This window comes from Lithobates pipiens, unplaced genomic scaffold (assembly GCF_037356315.1).
Source record: "Lithobates pipiens isolate NorthernLeopardFrog02 unplaced genomic scaffold, aLitPip1_a1.2 Scaffold_16, whole genome shotgun sequence".
NCBI classification, from domain to species: Eukaryota; Metazoa; Chordata; class Amphibia; order Anura; family Ranidae; genus Lithobates; species Lithobates pipiens.
The window spans coordinates 73,614,597-73,633,947 of NW_027507748.1; the positions used below are offsets into that span (position 1 = coordinate 73,614,597).

A 19,351-nucleotide genomic window follows, 5' to 3' on the forward strand; every position below is an offset into this window, starting at 1 on the left:
CCAAGTGCAGTATCGATCGATCACTGTCACTTACAAAACACAACACACATAACTGCAGCGTTCGCAGAGTCAGGCCTGATCCCTGCGATCGCTAACAGTTTTTTTTGGGTGTCATTTCACATATGCCCATAGCATGTGTGACTAATATATCATTTAGTGACAACTTTGTGGAAAAAAAAAAAAAAAAAAAAAGTTTGTAATTTTCCCGCAACTTGTGGCAAAATATAAAATATTCCATGAACTCAACATGCCTCTCAGCAAATAGCTTGGGGTGTCTACTTTCTAAAATGGGGTCATTTGTGGGGGTTTTGTGCCATCTTGGCATTTTATGGCCTTCAAAACTGTAATAGGTAGTGAGGAGTGAAGTCAAAAATTTACGCCCTTAGAAAGCCTGAAGGCGGTGCTTGGTTTTCGGGGCCCCGTACGCGGCTAGGCTCCCAAAAAGTCCCACATATGTGGTATCCCCATACTCAGGAGAAGCAGCAAAATTTATTTTGGGGTGTCATTTCACATATGCCCATAGCATGTGTGAGCAATATATCATTTAGTGACAACTTTGTGAAAAAAAAAAAGTTTGTAATTTTCCCGCAACTTGTGGCAAAATATAAAATATTCCATGGACTCAACATGCCTCATGCAAATAGCTTGGGGTGTCTACTTTCTAAAATGGGGTCATTTGTGGGGGTTTTGTGCCATCTTGGCATTTTATGGCCTTCAAAACTGTGATAGGTAGTGAGGAGTGAAATTACAAATGTATGCCCTTAAAAATCCTGAAGGCGGTGCTTGGTTTTCGGGGCCCCGTACGTGGCTAGGCTTCCAAAAAGTCGACCACATGTGGTATCCCCGTACTCAGGAGAAGCAGCAGAATGTATTTTGGGGTACAATTCCACATATAACCATGGCATGTGTGAGCAATATATAATTTAGTGACAACATTATTCAATCGCTTGAGGCAAAAAAATAAAATATTCAATGGGCTCAACATGCCTCTTATCAATTTCCTTAGGGTATCTACTTTCCAAAATGGGGTCATTTGGGGGGGTTTTGTACTGCCCTGCTATTTTAGCACCTCAAGAAATGAGATAGGCAGTCGTAAACTAAAAGCTGCGTAAATTCCAGAAAACGTACCTTAGTTTGTAGATGTGACAACTTTTGCGCAAACCAATAAATATACAATTATTGACTTTTTTTTTACCAAAGACATGTGGCTGAATACATTTTGGCCTAAATGTATGACTAAAATTGAGTTTATTGGATTTTTCTAATAACAAAAAGTAGAAAATATCATTTTTTTTCAAAATTTGCGGTCTTTTTACGTTTATATCGCAGAAAATAAAAATCGCAGAGTCAGTCAAATACCTTTAAAAGAAAGCTCTATTTGTGGGAAAAAAAGGACGCAAATTTTGTTTGGGGTACAACATTGCATGACCGCGCAATTACCAGTTAAAGCAGCGCAGTGCCAAATTGTAAAAAGACCTCTGGTCATTGACCAGCAAAATGGTCCGGTCTGAAAGTGGTTAACCACTTTCAGACCGGACCAAGCCCCTTTTTGTGATTCGGCATTGCGTCGATTTAACTGACAAATGCGCGGTCGTGCGACGTGGCTCCCAAACAAAATTGGCGTCCTTATTTTCCCATAAATAGAGCTTTCTTTTGGTGGTATTTGATCACTTCTGCGTTTTTTTTTTTTTGCGCTATAAAAAAAAATAGAGCGCCAATTTTGAAAGAAATGCAATATTTTTTACTTCTTGCTATGATAAATATCCCCCAAAAATATATAAAAAAACATTTTTTTTTCTTCAGTTTAGGCCGATACGTATTCTACATATTTTTGGTAAAAAAATTGCAATAAGCATTTATTGATTGGTTTGCGCAAAAGTTATAGCGTCTACAAAATAGGGGATAGTTTTATGGCATTTTTATTAATAATTTTTTTTTTTTTACTAATAATGGCGGCGATCAGTGATTTTTATTGTGACTGCGACATTATGGCGGACACGTCGGACAATTTTGACACATTTTTGGGATCATTGGCATTAATACAGCAATCGGTGTGATTAAAAATGCAATGATTACTGTAAAAATGTCTCTGGCAGTGAAGGGGTTAACCACTAGGGGGCAGTGTAGGGGTTAAGTGTTTTTTTTTTTACTGTAGGTGGGCGTGGCTTGGCGTGTGATGTCACTGATCGTCTTTCCCTATGACAGGGAACAGACGATCAGTGACAGCCTCACTAGGAAGCACGAGGAGAAGTTTGTTTACACTTACCTCTCCCCGTTCTTCAGCTCTGTGAACCGATCTTGGGACACCGACGGCGATCGGGTCCCGCGGCCACGGTCACAGAGCTCAGGATTGGGTCAGGAGTGCGCCGCCGGTGGCGCACGACCCACGGCTGGGCACTTAAAGGGCAATGTACCTGTACGTGCTTGTGCCCAGCCGTGCCATTCTGCCGACGTATATCGGCGTGAGGCGTTCCTTAAGTGGTTAAATTGTCGCTCTTTTTTTGTTTATAGCGCAAAAAATAAAAACCACCAAAAGAAAGCTCTATTTGTGGGGGTAAAAAAAGAACCTTGATTTTATTTGGGCACAGCGTTGCACGCCCACGCAATTGTCAGTTAAAATAACACAGTGCCATATTGCAAAAAATGGCCTGGTTATTAAAGGGGAAAACCCTTCAGGGGCTGAAGTGGTTAAACTTCATTTCCAGTGAAAATCATAAATGAATAATTATATATAAACTGTATGTGAATAGATAAATTAATACAATTATTTCTCTATAAATAAAGGAAACGTTTGAAATCTAGGAGTGCTGTACATCCATTAAGCAATGACTATTATTATGTGCAGTGTTCAGATAATGGATCAAATATACAACTACTATTAACAATGCCATGTTTCAAATTGCCTTACTTCAGTTCATTATAATGTTCACAGTTTAAAAGTGCATTCACAGTTCATCATGTACTCCACACATAAAGTAAAGTGCATCCAATGAATATAATGTGCTTGCTGCGCTGTTAATATCTCTTTTTCAAACGCACAACAGCCTGTGATCACCTCCACCTTCCACCCTTTGTGTGCACCACTCACCTGATTTATTGCCACCTCTTCTGTCATAGGAAGGTCAATCTGCACTTTTTGATGCTGTTCTTCCTTCTTTCAGTTTGGTTCTCCTAAGCAGCACCACCATAAATGGAAAGTGCTCATAATACTGTAATCCAGTTTAAAACTTTTATTTCTTTCACGTACATCACGGGACACAGAGACTCAGTAATTACTGGTGGGTTATAGGGCATCACTAGGTGATTGGACACTGGCACACCCTAGACAGGAAGTTCAATCCCCCATATAACCCCTTCCCCTACTGGAGGTACCTCAGTTTTTTCGCCAGTGTCTTAGGTGTTGGTCACAAGTAAAGATGTGCTGTGCTGAGCTACACTGGAATATCCTTACTGGGGCCAGCTATGCAACCGAATCCATTCAAAGTGTCTTTTCCAGACCGAATTGGATGGTACCCGAGCCTCGTGTCCGAAGAAGTGAGGTTTTACCTGTAACAATTCTCTTTTTAGAGAGCTGGACCCTGGGATCCAGTATTTGTTTTTTTTCAGCCACATTCCTAGCAGGGTGCTTTACGGGCCCATAACTGCGGATCCCCCTATTCAAGGGGGCCCCAGTCTCTAAAGGTTTTTTCTTAGCGGAGCCCACAGTGAGAGGTGAAGATTGGGTCTGTTATTCAGACCCTGCAGCTGGATAAGGTAAGGGAGACGCCTCAAGAATTTTTCTAATTCTAGTAGGTTTTCTCCTTTTAAGTAAATGTATGCTATGTCTATAGTCGCCACCGGGGCTGCCAAGAGCACATACCTTTTCATGCCTGATTTGTCTGCTTGGTGTCCACGCTCTATGCTCCTCCAGCCATGCTCCAGGAAGGATGAAGGTAAGGGTTTTTTTTTCCTTCTGGGATTCTCCCTCCACAGATTAGGGGGCTGAGGCAGCCCTGGGCAGGGAGCGGTAATATACCCCACCACCTGCCGCCGTCCGCCTCGTTCGCCACCGCCATTACAGCGGCTTCACATCCACCGGCCCTTCCCTCTTCTCTGTCCCGGCCTCCCCTCCATGCTTGCCAGCAGGGTTAGAGCCTCTGCTCACGTGGGGGGGGGGGGGGGGGGGCGGAAGTGGTCGGAGGATGGGGGGACGGAGCACTAGGCTACACAGGCTTTAAAGTGCACTCTTTTTCAGATGCACACAGCCTATGGAGGGACACAGAGCTGACAGGTGCATGTGAGTGTGGGACACAGGCATTTCCAGGCAGCATTTACTTAGGCACCAGACTAAGTCTTAAATAGCAGCAGCAGTTGCTGAACTACAGGGCTCAGCAATCAGTGCATTTTTTTTGTGTGGTACCACTACCTTTTGTTGCTTTGCACTATGGGTAAAAGAGGTACAAGTACCCCGAAGAATAGGGGCTCTAAGGGGTCCCCTTCAGGCTCTGAGGATCCCACCCTGCAGCACCTTCCCCCCCTGCAGGACCCGGGAGGCTGGCCAGGGAGAGCTGTCGGGGTCAGGGGCTGCAGCTGCTTCTGGTACTTCAGCCCCTGTGTACATTACACAGGAGGTTTTTTCAAATGGTTTAGAGCCTTAATCACATCTTCACGCACTAGCCCCCCCTCTGTCACCCAGGACCCTCAGAGTGAGGAACTCTGGGATAAAGGAGAGGAATCCCCCTCAGATGATCGGGGGGAAACTGATGATTCCACTTCTGGGGAATATAGTGGAGAAGGGCCCTCTTAAGCTTCTCAGGATGAGAATATGTTGGTGCAAATTCTTGCTGGATTGGTCCGTTCCACGTTTAAAGCGGGAGTCCGCCGTTTTTTTTTTTTTAAAAGCCAGCAGCTACAAATACTGCAGCTGCTGACTTTTAAAATAATGACACTTACCCGCCCAGCGCGCCCGCGATGTCTGCACCCGAAGCCGATCTCTCGATCGTCTCTCGGGTGCTTCCGCCGCCATCTTGGGTATGGGAATCAGGAAGTGGAGCCTTTCGGCTTCATTTCCCGGTTCCCTACTGCGCATGCGCGAGTCGCGCTGCGCAATAAGGATGGTCCCCGCTGTCTCTGGGATCCGTGTGTTTCCCAGCAGGCAGCGGGGGACCTTCGGAAAGGGGCGTAGATTCTGCGGAAAGGGGCGTAGCTTCTGCAGAATCTACGGCGGAAGTGGGTGCAGATACCTGTACTGTACAGGTACCTGCACCCCCTCCCCCCTGAAAGGTGCCAATTGTGGCGCCGGAGGGGGGGAGGGTTCCAATGAGCGGAAGGTCCACTTTAGAGTGGACCTCCGCTTTAAGTTACCCGTACCTGAGTCAGTTAAAGAACCCACTTCTTCTCTGGGTTCACTGAAACCTCCTCAAAGTGCATATGCTTTTCCTGTTCATGGTTTGCTGGAAAAGCTTATATATTCTGAGTGGGATCACCCAGATAAACATTTTTTTCCTCCTAAAAAGTTTTCTACACTTTATCCTATGGAGGAAAAATTTACTAAGATGTGGGGTATACCGGCAGTTGACGCCGCCATTTCCTCCGTAAACAAAAGCCTGACTTTTCCTGTTGACAACACTCAGATGCTTAGGGATCCAACTGATAAGAAAATGGAATTCCTATTAAAAAATGTTTTCTCCTTGGCAGGTTCAGTAGCACAACCTGCAGTGGCAGCAATTGGAGTCTGTCAATATTTGAGAGACCATGTTAAACAGGTGCTTAAAGCCTTACCTGAACAGCAAGCCCGGGGGTTAGCTAACCTTCCAGTGGCTCTGTGTTTTGCTGTTGATGCTATCTTGTGGCTGAAACATTGGTCAGCCGAATCACCATGTAAGAAACTCCTGGCGGGATTTCCCTTTCGTGGTGCAAAATTGTTTGGAGAGGACTTAGACAATTATATCCAAAGGATCTCTAGTGGGAAAAGCACCCTTTTACCAGTCAAGAAAAGGAGTAAACGTCTCTCCTTTAAACGGGCACTTTCTCCAGTGCCAGGGGCATCAGCCTCCAGGCAGTCACGACTTCCTCCTCCATCAAGCTCTAAGGTTAAAACTCAGAGTCAACCCTAGGGACAAAATAAGTCCTGGGGGAGAAGGTCTTCAAGACAAAACGCTAAGACCTCCTTATGAAGGGGCGCCCCCGCTCACTCGAGTGGGGGGAAGACTACTAAAGTTCTCAGGGCTGTGGCAGCAGGAATTTCAGGACAAATGGGTTGTCTACACAATAACTCTAGGTTACAAACTAGACATCCGAGAATTCCATTCTCCTTGTTTCCTCAGATCAAATGTACCCAGAGAAAAAGAAGTCTCTCCTTCTAGCTTTGGAGCGACTATTGTCGCAAAAAGTTATCATGGTAGTTCCCATGCAAGAGCAGGGAATGGGGTTTTATTCAAACCTTTTCACGGTACCGAAGCCAAACGGAGATGTCAGACCCATTCTAGATCTCAAAGATCTAAACCGATTTCTAGAGATACGGTCCCTACAAGGAGGAGAATTTCTGGCATCAATAGATATCAAGGATGCGTACCTGCATGTACCTATTTTCCCTACTCATCAAAAGTTTCTGCGTTTTTGAAGTAGAAAAACACCACTTTCAGTTCGTAGCTCTGCCTTTCGAGCTAGCTACTGCACCTCGGGTGTTTACAAAGATCTTGGCCCCTCCTCGGGCCAGATTAAGGGCCCAAGGTATAATGATAATAGCATACTTAGACGACTTGCTCTTGATAGACCGGTCGGTAGCCCGCCTGGACCAGTGGCTTATATCAATCACCAAGGGGGCACCAAGAGTCGTGCAGCTCAGGAAGAAGTAAATCAGATCTTAATCTGGGCAGAAAGACATGTGCCATGCATATCGGCAGTCTTCATTCCGGGGGTAGAGAACTGACAGGCAGACTACTTGAGCCGCCAGCAGTTAGTGCCAGGGGAATGGTCTTTCCACCCTGACGTCTTTTTGGCCATATGCCAGAGATAGGGGGTTCCGGATGTAGATCTCTTTGCGTCCAGGTTCAACAACAAAGTCGACAACTTTGTGTCAAGAATGAGGGATCCTCTTGCATGCGGGACAGATGCGTTAGTTACTCCATGGCATCAGTTCTCTCTGATTTATGCATTCCCTCCTATTCTGCTACTGCCAAGACTGCTTTGCAGGATCGGGCAGGAAAAGAAGTCGGTGCTTAAGGTGGCCCCAACATGTCCCAGAAGAGCTTGGTATGCAGAAATAGTGAAGATGGCAGTAGGCTCTCCTTGGACCCTATTGTCCCATCCAGACCTGCTATCCCAGGGACCGGTATTCCATCCTACCTTACAAACGCTAAATTTAACGGTTTGGCTATTGAAACCCACATTCTGAAGAATCGTGGGCTTTCGGGCCCTGTGATATCTACCTTGATTAATGCAAGAAAGCCAGCTTCCAGAATGATTTATCACAGAGTCTGGAAAGCATATGTCTCCTGGTGTGAATCCAGGGGTTGGCTCCCCAGAAAATATGTCATAGGCAGAATCCTCGAATTTCTGCAAAATGGGTTAGAGATGAAACTGGCCTTGAGTACCATCAAGGGCCAAGTCTCGGCCTTATTGATTCTGTTTCAACGTCCACTTGCTTCACATTCTTTGGTCCGAAGCTTATACAAGGGGTAACGCGCCTTAATCCTCCAGTTAGGGCGCCTCTGAACCCTTGGGATTTGAATTTGGTTCTGTCAGCTTTACAGAAGCAGCCTTTTGAACCGATACATCAGATTCCCTTAGTTCTGTTGACAAGGAAATTCATTTTTCTGGTGGCCATTTCTTCTGCCAGAAGAGTATCAGAATTAGCGGCCCTCTCTTGTAAAGAACCGCATCTAATAATGCACAAGGACAGAGTGGTGTTACGCCCTCATCCTAGTTTTCTACCGAAGGTGGTCTCAGGTTTTCATCTAAACCAAGATATTGTTCTGCCTTCCTTTTTTCAAATCCCTGTTCTACGGAAGAAAAGTCACTACATTCTTTGGATGTAGTGAGAGCAGTCAAAGCCTATCTGGAAGCGATGGCTCAGGTTCGCAAAATTAATGTTTTGTTTGTATTGCCAGAGGGTCCTAAGAGAGGACAGGCAGCATCAAAATCTACCATTGCTAAATGGATTCGACAAGTAATTGTTCAAGTTTATGGTTTGAAGCCAAAAATTCTGCCTTTTCAGATCAAGGCGCACTCCACTAGGGCTATTAGTGCTTCGTGGGCGGTGCATCACTAGGCCTCCATGGCTCAAATCTGCAAGGCCGCAACCTGGTCATTAATCCATACATTCACCAAATTTTATCAGGTGGATGTGAGAAGGCATGAGGACTTCGCCTTTGGGCGTAGTGTGCTGCAGGCAGCGGTACAGGGTCCTCAGGTCTGAGTACACCCTATGTTGTGTGGTTCCCCTCCCCTCAGATAGCATTGCTCTGGGACATCCCACCAGTAATTACTGAGTCTCTGTGTCCCGTGATGTATGAGAAAGAAAATAGGATTTTTAGAACAGCTTACCTGTAAAATCCTTTTATTTTGAGGTACATCACGGGACACAGAGGTCCCTCCCCTATTCTAATACACTTATATTGCTTTGCTACAACTACTGAGGTACTGTAGGGGGAGGGGTTATATGGGGGATTGAACTTCCTTTCTAGGGTGTGCCAGTGTCCAATCACCTAGTGACCTAATAACCCACCAGTAATTACTGAGTCTCTGTGTCCCGTGATGTACCTCAAAAGAAAAGGATTTTACACGTAAAATTATAAAAATCCTATTTTCCGACCAGTAGGAACAAAAACGCCAGTCTGTTTACACTTTACAAAGTTGACAGAAAGCAAACCAACAAGCTGGCCTCTCCTTTTGAGGTGACCGGAATGACATCACCGAAAGTGACGCATCGGAAATGATGTAGTGAGCAAAGCTCCTGTCAATATGTTTCGTCAGTCTTAACCACTGGAAATTAAGGTTAAAATGTAACCAACACTAATTATAATTACTATTTATACTTTTGTAATTGTATAGCACAGCACCAAGTTTATTATATCTGTTGTATCCACTTGACCTTCAGAAGATTTACCCCCCCCTTTATGACCTTTTGTGATACGGCACCTTGTTACTTTCACTGACAATTGCGCGGTCATGCGACGCTGTACCCACAATAAAATTGATGTACGTTTTTTGCGCTATAAATATAAACAAAACAGACAATTTAGGAAAAAAAAAAACAATATTTTTTACATTCTGCCATAAAACATATCCAATAAACAAATAAAGTAAACAAATTTCTACAACAATTTAGGCCAATATGTATTCTTCTACATATTTTTGGCAAAAAAAATATCCCAATAAGCGTATATTGATTGGTTAGCGCAAAAGTTATAGCGTCTACAAACTATGGGATATTTTTATTTGTTTATTTTTACTTGCGGCAGCCAAAAAGGACACTGACACTTTTTGGGGACTAGTGACACTAATACAGTGATCAGTGCTAAACAATATGTCACTGTACTAATGACAACAATATGTCATTCCTAATGACACTGGCTGGGAAGGAGTTAACATCAGGGGTGATCAAACATGTAACTGTTTGCCTTGCCAGTGCTTTCCCACTGCGGGGGAGGTGCTTTGACTAGGGGAAGGCAAAGATCCGTGTTCATGCTTTGCAGGAACACAGGATCAATGCCTTCCCCGCTGACAGAACAGCAATCTTACTTGTTTATCTAGGTAGCTCGTCGTTCTGCCTGTGCACTGTATAATCAACGGACATCGAGTCCACGTTACCCATCGCTGGGCTCCCGCTTTGTGTGATCACAGCGGGAGCGGGTCGCCGGTGGCACACGTGCGCACCCCAGACCCGGAAGTGTCAGATCTCATACTAGGTATGTGATCTGGCACAGAGCAGCCACCCTGCTGCAGTATATGTATAGTGGGCAGTCCGCAAGTGGTTAAACTACTGCCCAAGTGGCATGTGGGGGGTGGGGGGGCGCAGCAACTCTTCCATATAATAGATCTCATCCAGTAGCGCTGAGTTTTTTGATTAAAAAATACTACTGCAGCTATCACATGTAAGAATTGGTAAGCTGCAATATAAATAATTTGCTTTTGGGTTTAATACCAATTTAACCTCAGGCAAAAATCTACATATACATAGAATGCATTAAGGTGAAAAACATGGAGACTTTACAACCCCTTTAAGAAAATAATGGAATGGCAAACTGACTGCATAGCAGAGAACATTGACACACAGGCCGTCAACGTGATAACTGATTTTTTTTTTTATCGTTTTGATTGGAGCCGCCACTTAATGTTGGATGAAAACATTTGAAAGGTTCTTAAAAGTGAAGTGTTTAGTGGTTTTGCAAGAAACCTAGAGATAGATGTTTTGTATTATCTGTGAAGGATTTCGTTCCGTTAATATTCTGTAGCCAGCGGGTGGCTGTATTGCTCTTCCATTTCACATACCAGCCAAATATTCTCTGTAAATGGATATTTCACCAGGAAACTGATGCGTTTTTACAATATTTATCTTGAAAGAATAGATGATAGAAAATGTTTGTTTCTTAAATACATATTCGCTTTATTTATTTATTTATTTTTTTGTCTTTGGGCCATAGGTTAAATAGGTTTTAAAAATGCAAGAAATTATACAGAAGCCTTGTTCATAATACATTTATCAAATCAAATCTCCATCTGGTTCCTTTGGCTCAATCTCCCCTAGTTTTGTTCACATTACAGAAATACATGAAACCCCATATCACCTGGTTCATCTGGTTCACCCTCTTGTCTGTATCACTGAAATATGTCCAAAATGTCCATCTCTTGATTCCTGTAGTTCAGCTTTTCTCTGTTTGCATAACTGAAAAGCAGTGGTTCTAAAGCCCTGAGGTTTGTTTTTTTTTTTTGTTTTGTTTTTTTTTAGCATTAATGCATTCTACGTATTAAAAGAGAAGTATGCACTATTTTTACTTTTTTTTTTTTTTTGCAGATTCATACTTACCTAGGTGGATGTAGAATCGGTCTGATGCTGCATCTGTCCACCACCAACTCTACCTTTGAGAACAGAACAATCAAACAGCGCCGATCGCTCAGTTCTCAGGGCTGCCTGAGCAGGGAGCTGGTGACGGCCAATCACGCTCTCTGCTCTGCTCCGCGCTCACTGTGAAGGGAGTGGGAGCGGCCAACTCAAGTTTTCAGCAGCTCGCTGAGAGGCTGAGCCAGGTGCCGGTCCAGGCATATGTGGCCAGATCCCGACTTTTTTGTCATGTTTTTGCCCAAGCTGGAACCAGCTCTGTGACATCAGCAGGCTTCAGCCCGCTGTCTGCTGAAAATGGGTCACAGGAGTGCAAAATGAACTGCACTCCTCTGATCCACAGAAGTACAGCCAAATGATCTTTGGCTGTACTTCTCTTTTTAAGGTAAGAAAAACCTTCTGTGCTACAGGATCCCCCCCCCCCCTCACCCCCCTTATACTTGCCTGAGGCCAATTTCGATCCAGCACTGTACCTGAGAGCAGTGGCTCTCTCTGCTCTCTCCCTCCTCACAGGGCAGATTGACAGCAGCAGCAGCCATTGGCTCCCACTGCTGATCTAATTCTGTGATGAGGGGGTGGGGCCTAGCCGCACCGCGTGTCTGCAGATGTAGAAAGGATGGTTCAGGATCAAGCCCACATGCATACTCTATAGGAAGTGGATTTCTATGGGGGCACTCGCTAAATAGAAGCCAGGAGCGCACCAGCTGGGGACTCCAGAAGACGAGGACCGGGGCTGCTCTGTGAAAAAACATTGCAAAGAGCAGGTAAGTATGACATTTATTATTTTAATTTGATTGCTACCTTGTTGTTCTACTCCAGCTTCACCCCGGTGTCTGTGTCATTGAAATGCATAACAATATTCATCTCCTTGGTGACTGCACCACTAAAATGCATTAAACTCTGCATGTACTGGATGTACTGGTTCCCCTGGTCCTGTCTCTCCCTAGTGTTTACCCTGCTGAAATGCAATATAAGACATCATGCATTATACATAATACAGCAGAGAGGAATTGTAATGTTCTTTATAATTACGAGTATAGCAGAAGAAATGTATTCTCTCCGGCACTATGAATTTTATAATGATGCATATATAGTACAGCACCCGTTAGCTGTGTTTTTCCTTTATTATTCATGTGTTTTTATTTTGAAAAGTTACATTTTAACCACTTCAGCCCTGGAAGGATTTACCCCCCTTAATGACCAGCCCATTTATTGCAATACGACACTGCGTTACTTTAACTGACAATTGCGCAGTCATGCGATGTTGTGCCCAAACAAAATGAACGTCCTTTTTCTCCCCCACAAATAGAGCTTTCTTTTGGTGGTATTTGATCACCTCTAATCACCTATAAACAAAAAAAGAATTTTGAAGAAAAAAAAAAACAATATATTTTTTTTAACTTTCTGTTATAATACATTATAATACATATCCCAACAAAAATATATATAAAAAAAATGTATTCATCAGTTTAGGCCAATATATATTCTATATAATATAATATATATAATACATTATTTTTGGTAAAAAAAAATTCCAATAGGCATATATTGATTTTGAGCAAAATGTATAGCGTCTACAAAATAGGGGATAGATTTATGGCATTTTTATCTGATTTTTTTTTTTGCTAGTAATGGCGGTGATCAGTGAGTTTTAGTGAGTGGTACTGCGACATTGTGGCGGACAGATTGGAGACTTAACTGACATTTTTGACACTTTTTTGGGAACTAGTGACATTATTATAGTGATCAGTGCTAAAAATATGCACTGACATTGTACTAATGACACTGGCAGGGAAGGGGTTAACATCAGGGGCGATCAAGGGGTTAAATGTGTTCCCTGTTTGTGTTTTCAAGTGTTTTTTGCCCATTTAAAATTTTTTTTAAAAAGGTCTGTAAACACGCTTGGTGCTCGAAATGCCTGTAAACTCAGCTTCTGAACTAAATTTTTTGCATTCCAAAAATTGCCTCTAAACTCAACTGCCTAGAAACGACTAAATGACCCTATATACATGTACAGATGAGATAACATAGAGGAGAGTTCAGGAGCAGTTGAAGTAACTCAAGTGCTCCTAAACATCCGTTTATCAGTATCCGTGTACGAGGCCTTAGATGCTGAAACCTCCTAATTGAATTATTTATGACACAGTGATGTATAAAAATACCCACATTTTATTAAATACATAAAAATGTCTTGTATTCTTTAAGACGTGTAACAAAAAAATGAAACCACAAACTCTGTATACAAACTGTAAACAGCCCCTACAACAAGGTGAGCAATTTCCTCAATAGTCACAAAAATGTGTTATCATGAACTATGATAAACACTCAGGACCAAAGTATGAGAAAAGAGACACAGCCCAACGCGTTTCGCATGGTAGCTTCTTCAGGGTATTTTGTTAACAGAGAAGTCGGTGCAGTAGAGTTGATTCAGTAAGTAGTAGTTCTGGGAGAACCTCAAAAGAGGCTATGCATGTTCCCACCAGGGCACTGCAGAATGGGTCAAATGTCTGTCTCAAACATGTAGGTCTGATAGCAGCCCAAGAAAAGCTGTCCCACAAAGCACATCAGAGATCCCATACACAGGAATTGGCGATTCCAAGCTAAATTGATCAAATTTATACCATGCTGGGAGAAATCTCCACAGAATAGCCACAAACAACTGCAAAGGTAATGAGCAGCTTTCAAATGCTGATATGGTCACAATGTTAAATCTTCAATCATGGCAGAAAACATCAAAAAGCCAACCGCAAAATAAAGGCTCCCTTCCTGGTGTCACAATAACAGCAACATTCCCTATGGAAAGCAATCTCCAAATGAGGATACACTTTTTTTTTTTTATAACAGTCAACTTCTCCTTCAAGTGCTTGTCCCAGAAAACTGGGTGGATAGGTACATATTGTATAACAGTGCCTCCTGGGGATTTGGTGGCCCCGGAACACTGAATCAGAAAAGATACTTAAAGTGGTTGTAAACCCTTACAGACCACTTTGACCTACAGGTAAGCCTAGAGTAAGGCTTAGCTGTTAGTCCAAGAAATATCTCCTAAACCTACATGGTTTAGGAGATATTTGCAAAAAGACAGGCACCGCTGTCTACGGCGCATGCACCGTAGACAGTGGTACGCAGGCGCACTGAGCATGCTGCTGCTAATGGCGAAATGCCGTTAGTGGCGGCTCCCGTGCGCATGCATGGGTGTGACGTCATCGCAGCCCATTATGCTTTACCTTTGCAGGGAAACAAAGAGGAAGTAAACCCATTAGGGTTTACTTCCTCTTTAAAGTTTTTACTCCTGGATCTTGTTAGAAGATTAGAGCAACAATGTAGGGAAGGTGAACACCACAGCCAGCCACAGCATGATGTGTTGTGTGTTGACATGCACTGGAGTTGTACAATGCAGATTTTTTTTTTTAGGCACTTTATTTATATCTCTTCCTTTTTTTTTTTTTTTGGGCACTTTATTTATATCTCTTCCTTTTTTTTTTTAATTTTTTTTTTTTTATTTTTTTTTTAGGCACTTTATTTATATCTCTTCCTTTTTTTTTTTTTTTTTAAGACCCATTCATTTTCTTTTTGTATTTTAAGGTGTAGTGCAGGAAAATGCTGCCAGTACTTGTGGCTCCACCAATAGCAAACAAGACTTTTTGACTCATCTATGTGTTGGGACTGTGTTTACCAATACGGCCCAATGCATATGGTGAGAATGTGTCCTTCAGCATAAGGGAATACACCACACAGCAGAAGGCTCAGGTAAAAGCTACTATACTTTGACTTTTGGTCTCTAGTTCACAGCAGGATGAAAATTAGTATGTTTTGTGTTGGAAGTGTTTGTTGCGACCCACAAAGAGTTTATAACATGTTGGAAAATCTTTGTATGTAGGTTGGGCTGTTTTCAGTGTAGGAAAGGCAGTGTAGGAATGGCTGTGATTGTGCGCCATCTCCATGTCACTCAAGAGGGGTAGAACATTGTGAGACAGCCCCTTGTTCTCCTGATGAGATAGTTTTCACTTTCAATAAGTTTTATTGAGGTTTTTCTAAACTACAAAGCATAACCCATACAACAGGCATTTCCAAAATCCTGCAAAGTGCGCCATTCACAGAAGCCCTTGCATTTTGTGAATGTATTCACAGAAAACCAAGGCTTCTGTAAATGGGCAGGAGGAGGGGCAGACATAGCAGATGCACAAGATGTAGAAGATGCAGAGTTTAGAAGGATCAGTGTCACTCTCCCGGAACTACACTGATAGTACCAGGAGTACTAAGCTGTTGGATATAAATAATGGAGCTAAGCCCAGGAAGTGTCATGCACCTCGCTGGAAATAATGCTGCGTACACACGATTGGTTTTCCCATCGGAATAAACTGCAAAGGTTTTTTCGACAGAGTTCCACTGAAACTGTCGTGCATACACGCGATCACACCAAAGTCCGATCGTTAAGAACGCGGTGACATACAACATGTACGACAGAACTAGAAAAAGGAAATTCAATAGCGAATAGCTTCCATCTTGTACTTGCTTCAGAGCATGTTTCGTTTTTGGTCCGTTGGAACAGCATACAGACTAGCGGTTTTCCTGATAGGAATTGGTTCTGTTGGAAATATTTCAAACATGTTCTATTTCTAGGTCCGTCAGAATTTTCATTAAAAAAACGTCCGATGAGGCCCACACACGATTGGAATATACCATGAAATGATTCCATCTGACTTTTTCTGTCGGACATTCCGCTCGTGTGTACGCGGCATAACTTAAATCGTGCATTCATTTTTCTTTTCACAAAGAAGCAGAATTCCTGGAATTTAACTTGAATGATCTGGTTTATTTCTCTCGCAGTACCTTACTGTTGTCTGTGCTGTCCATTCCTTTTCTATGCTTTTTTTTATTCATTTATAATGGATATAAAATGTGACACAATCAATTTTAAGAGGGCTGTGGGGTGCTCAGATGTAGAAGTGTTGTATTGTATATGGGCAACAATAGCAGTAGGGCAGTCCCATGTAATATGTCTCCAGGTAATGACTGTCTTCTGAAGCATGTTCCTAATCTCCAACAACTCTTATAGCATCTTCACAGTCTCTGACCGTCTCTTGTTGTGCGACTTTAGTCTTTTTACAGCTTAATGTGACCGTATAGTCAGTAAATATTATGTGGGCCTTTGGTGATGTCAGGGGTTGCACTTGAGGACCCAATATCATAAAGGTCCATCACCATATTTAATTAGCAACTACAGCTATTTTCTTTTTTTGTTTATAACGAGGATGTTAGAACTGTCTGTGATCCAGTGTAGGATATGATAGGAATTTGAGTTTCTGGAGTAGGAACATGCAGACAATAAAAATTTACAGGGGGGTTGGGGGGGGGGGGGGGATCAAACCTTTCGCAACTTTATCAAAAAAAGCATTGTGCATCCTTTACTTTCCGATCCAATGTTAGACCCGGATCTTCTATATATAGAACCTGAAAAAGTTTGTTTGGAGTTTGACAAAAGTGAATGGGATGCTTCCCCCCCATACTTCTTTAACAATTGAGCAGAAAAGTTGTAAGCTTTTGTTGCCTTTGAAGAAAAATGTTTTGTATATCAGCTCTTCTCTTCCTCCATCTTCCCTGTAACCGTACATTTCATAAGTGCAGGAATACTGTCTGTCATTGATCTGTTTTCCTCTGCAGGAGAATCTGCATTCTTTCACAAAGGACGCACTTAAACTGATCAGCAAAGATCTGCCTTTCGAGTGTCTGGAAGTAGAAGAAAAAGTCGCCAGAGACATATTTCAGCACAATCCGTAAGTTCCTTCATCAGTTCATTATGGCTCTATTGAAGCATAGAATCCGACGGGCCACTGAAGTGTGATGAACGCAATAACGTAAAAACACTTGTAAGAAGATATTCTTTTATGGTGTTTTAAAGTGGTGATTATGTGTTTCTGCTAACGTCTCTGTGGATCAGTAAGTACAGCGCTCATCCACTATGCAGGCAAGGCCGGGTTCTGTAAAGCTGGTTTTAAGAGTTCAGTTAGTAAAAAGTCCTTCAGGTACAGCATTGTCTCCATGGTGGTGGATACGAACATGAAGATGCTGCAACTATCTCTGTATTTTACTCTATTTCTTGACATGTGGTAGACGTATGTTGAGGTAGAAGAGCTTGGGATACTCTGGTGGTCATTATGGTTTAAATCTATTGGGCATTGTTTTTCACTCTGCCTAAACTCCTGGGTGAAATTTACCTTTTTTAAATGAATATCCAGGAACACTTGCATATTTTAGATTGTAAGCTCTAATGAGCAGGGCCCTCTGATTCCTCTTGTGTTGAATTGTATTTCAACTGTACTGTTTGACCTAACTTTGTTAAGTGCTGAACAAACTGTTGGCGCTGTGTAAATCATGTATTATATTATTACACAAGGTTCTTTTTCTATTAATTCTTCTCAACTTTATCAAACTTATCTGTCCCCCTGTTATAAAAGTGGTTCCTGACGTGGTTTAGCTCATCTTAAATGCTCCTTTTATGGGTGCATTCATTGCCTCTAGCCTTTGAAAAATGTAAACATGGTCACGAATAGAGGTCGACGATATGGGTTTTTCTCTGGCCGATGCCGATATTTAGAAATCATGGCGGCCGATGGCCGATATATGATGCCGATTTTTTTGGGCCGATATGTTAGGCCGATTTTTTTTTTTTTCCTTCTTTTTTTTTTTTATCCCCCTTCATCTCATCAAATCTAACAGACACATTTCACACTGGGCGTTTTTCAGGCGCTTTTGAGCTAAAAATAGCGCCTGTAAAGTGCCTGCAAAACGGCTCCCCTGCAGTCTGTGTGGAAGCCCCGAGTGCTGTCACACTGAGGCGATGTGCTGGCAGGACGTTAAAAAAAGTCCTGCAAGCAGCACATTTGCAGTGGTGTATACCGCTCCTCCACCACTCCTGCCCATTGATATTAATGAGCACCACTGCCGAAGCGCATGCGATGCGATTTGGCAGCGGTGCTTCACGGGCGCATTTAACCTCTTCCTAGGCTGCTAGCTGGGTTATATGTGCTCCACTAGCAGCCGAAGAGCACCGCTAAAATGATGGTAAAGCGCCGCTAAAACGCCTGCCCGCTCCAGTGTGAAAGCAGCCTTCATAAGTGATACAGAATTTTTTTTACATTTAAACATTAAACAAAACAAACCTCCAATCAGTTTACTTGTATGTATGATTTAGATAAAAAAACAAAACAAAAAAAAAATATATTAAATAAAAACAGGTAGTCAAAACTTTTGGACGAAAAAAAAAATGGGCTAACTTTACAGTTTTAGTTTTGTTTTTTTAATCATCAGTGTATTTTTTTTTTTTGAAAGACCTCTGCGCAAATGCCGTGTGACATAAAATATTGCAACAACCGCTATTTTATTCCCTAGGACAGGGGTGCCCAACCTTTTTAAGAGAGAGAGCCACTTAAGCAACTTGGTAACCAGTCGCGGGCCACAATGATTGGAGCGGGCGGATGACAGGTCATGGTTACTCTATAGGCCCTCCGATCCACCCAGATGGAAGGGAAGGAACTTCCTTCTATTTTTTTTTATCGGATTTTTAGGACCAGATTGGAGGCAGGCCGGAGTAAACGGACAAAAATCTGTTTACATCTGCCACTCTGTAGGGGTGAATTGGGTAAGGCCAATCGTGTGAAAAGGGCCTAAACTGCTTCCACACTGATGATTACCCACACCGCGGGTGCAGAGTAGGGCTGTGGGAACTTTGCCATAGACTCTGGCTGTGGCAAAAGCCGGTGCTGTACAGGAAGCATCGGCTTATGGGCTCTGCTCTGCAGCCATTTTCTTCCTCTACCACCAACTTCATTCACAACACCGATGCTGTGGTATGACGGGTCAGCAACCTGCGATATAGGCTTGCTAACCTGCCATTCCAGAGCAGGAGGTCGCAGGCCACATCAAAGGGCTCCGCGGGCCACTGGTTGGCCACCCCTGCTCTAGGATCTCTGCTAAAAATATATATCATTTTTTGGGGGGTCTAAGTGATTTTCTAGCAGAAAATACAGGATTTTTACTTGTAAGCAACAAGTGTCAGAAAAGATTTAGTCTCTAAATGGTTAAACTGAGAACTCTACACATAGAGTTGAGTTCATTCATTCAAGTGTAAACATTGTATCTCTTTACTCTTTTCTTGGCAGACTGCCCAGAGAGGAGGAAAGTCTTCTATGAAGATTCAGGCAACTTGCACTGACTTCTATTACAGAAGTCATTTGCAAGTCGCGCTCTAAAAAACTGCAAATATTGGCCAATATATATCGGTCGACCTCTAGTCACAAAACAGTCCTTCCT

General features: G+C 42.7%; 1 protein-coding gene across 1 annotated transcript in view; it reads left to right on the forward strand.

The window, feature by feature from the left end:
- Positions 1-19,351, forward strand: part of MRPL39 (mitochondrial ribosomal protein L39) — a 211,353-nt gene that overhangs the window by 121,115 nt on the left and 70,887 nt on the right. The window contains exon 6 of the mRNA XM_077480042.1: positions 16,703-16,815. Coding sequence (XP_077336168.1) covers positions 16,703-16,815 — 113 coding nt within the window. The remainder of the gene's footprint in view (positions 1-16,702; positions 16,816-19,351) is intronic.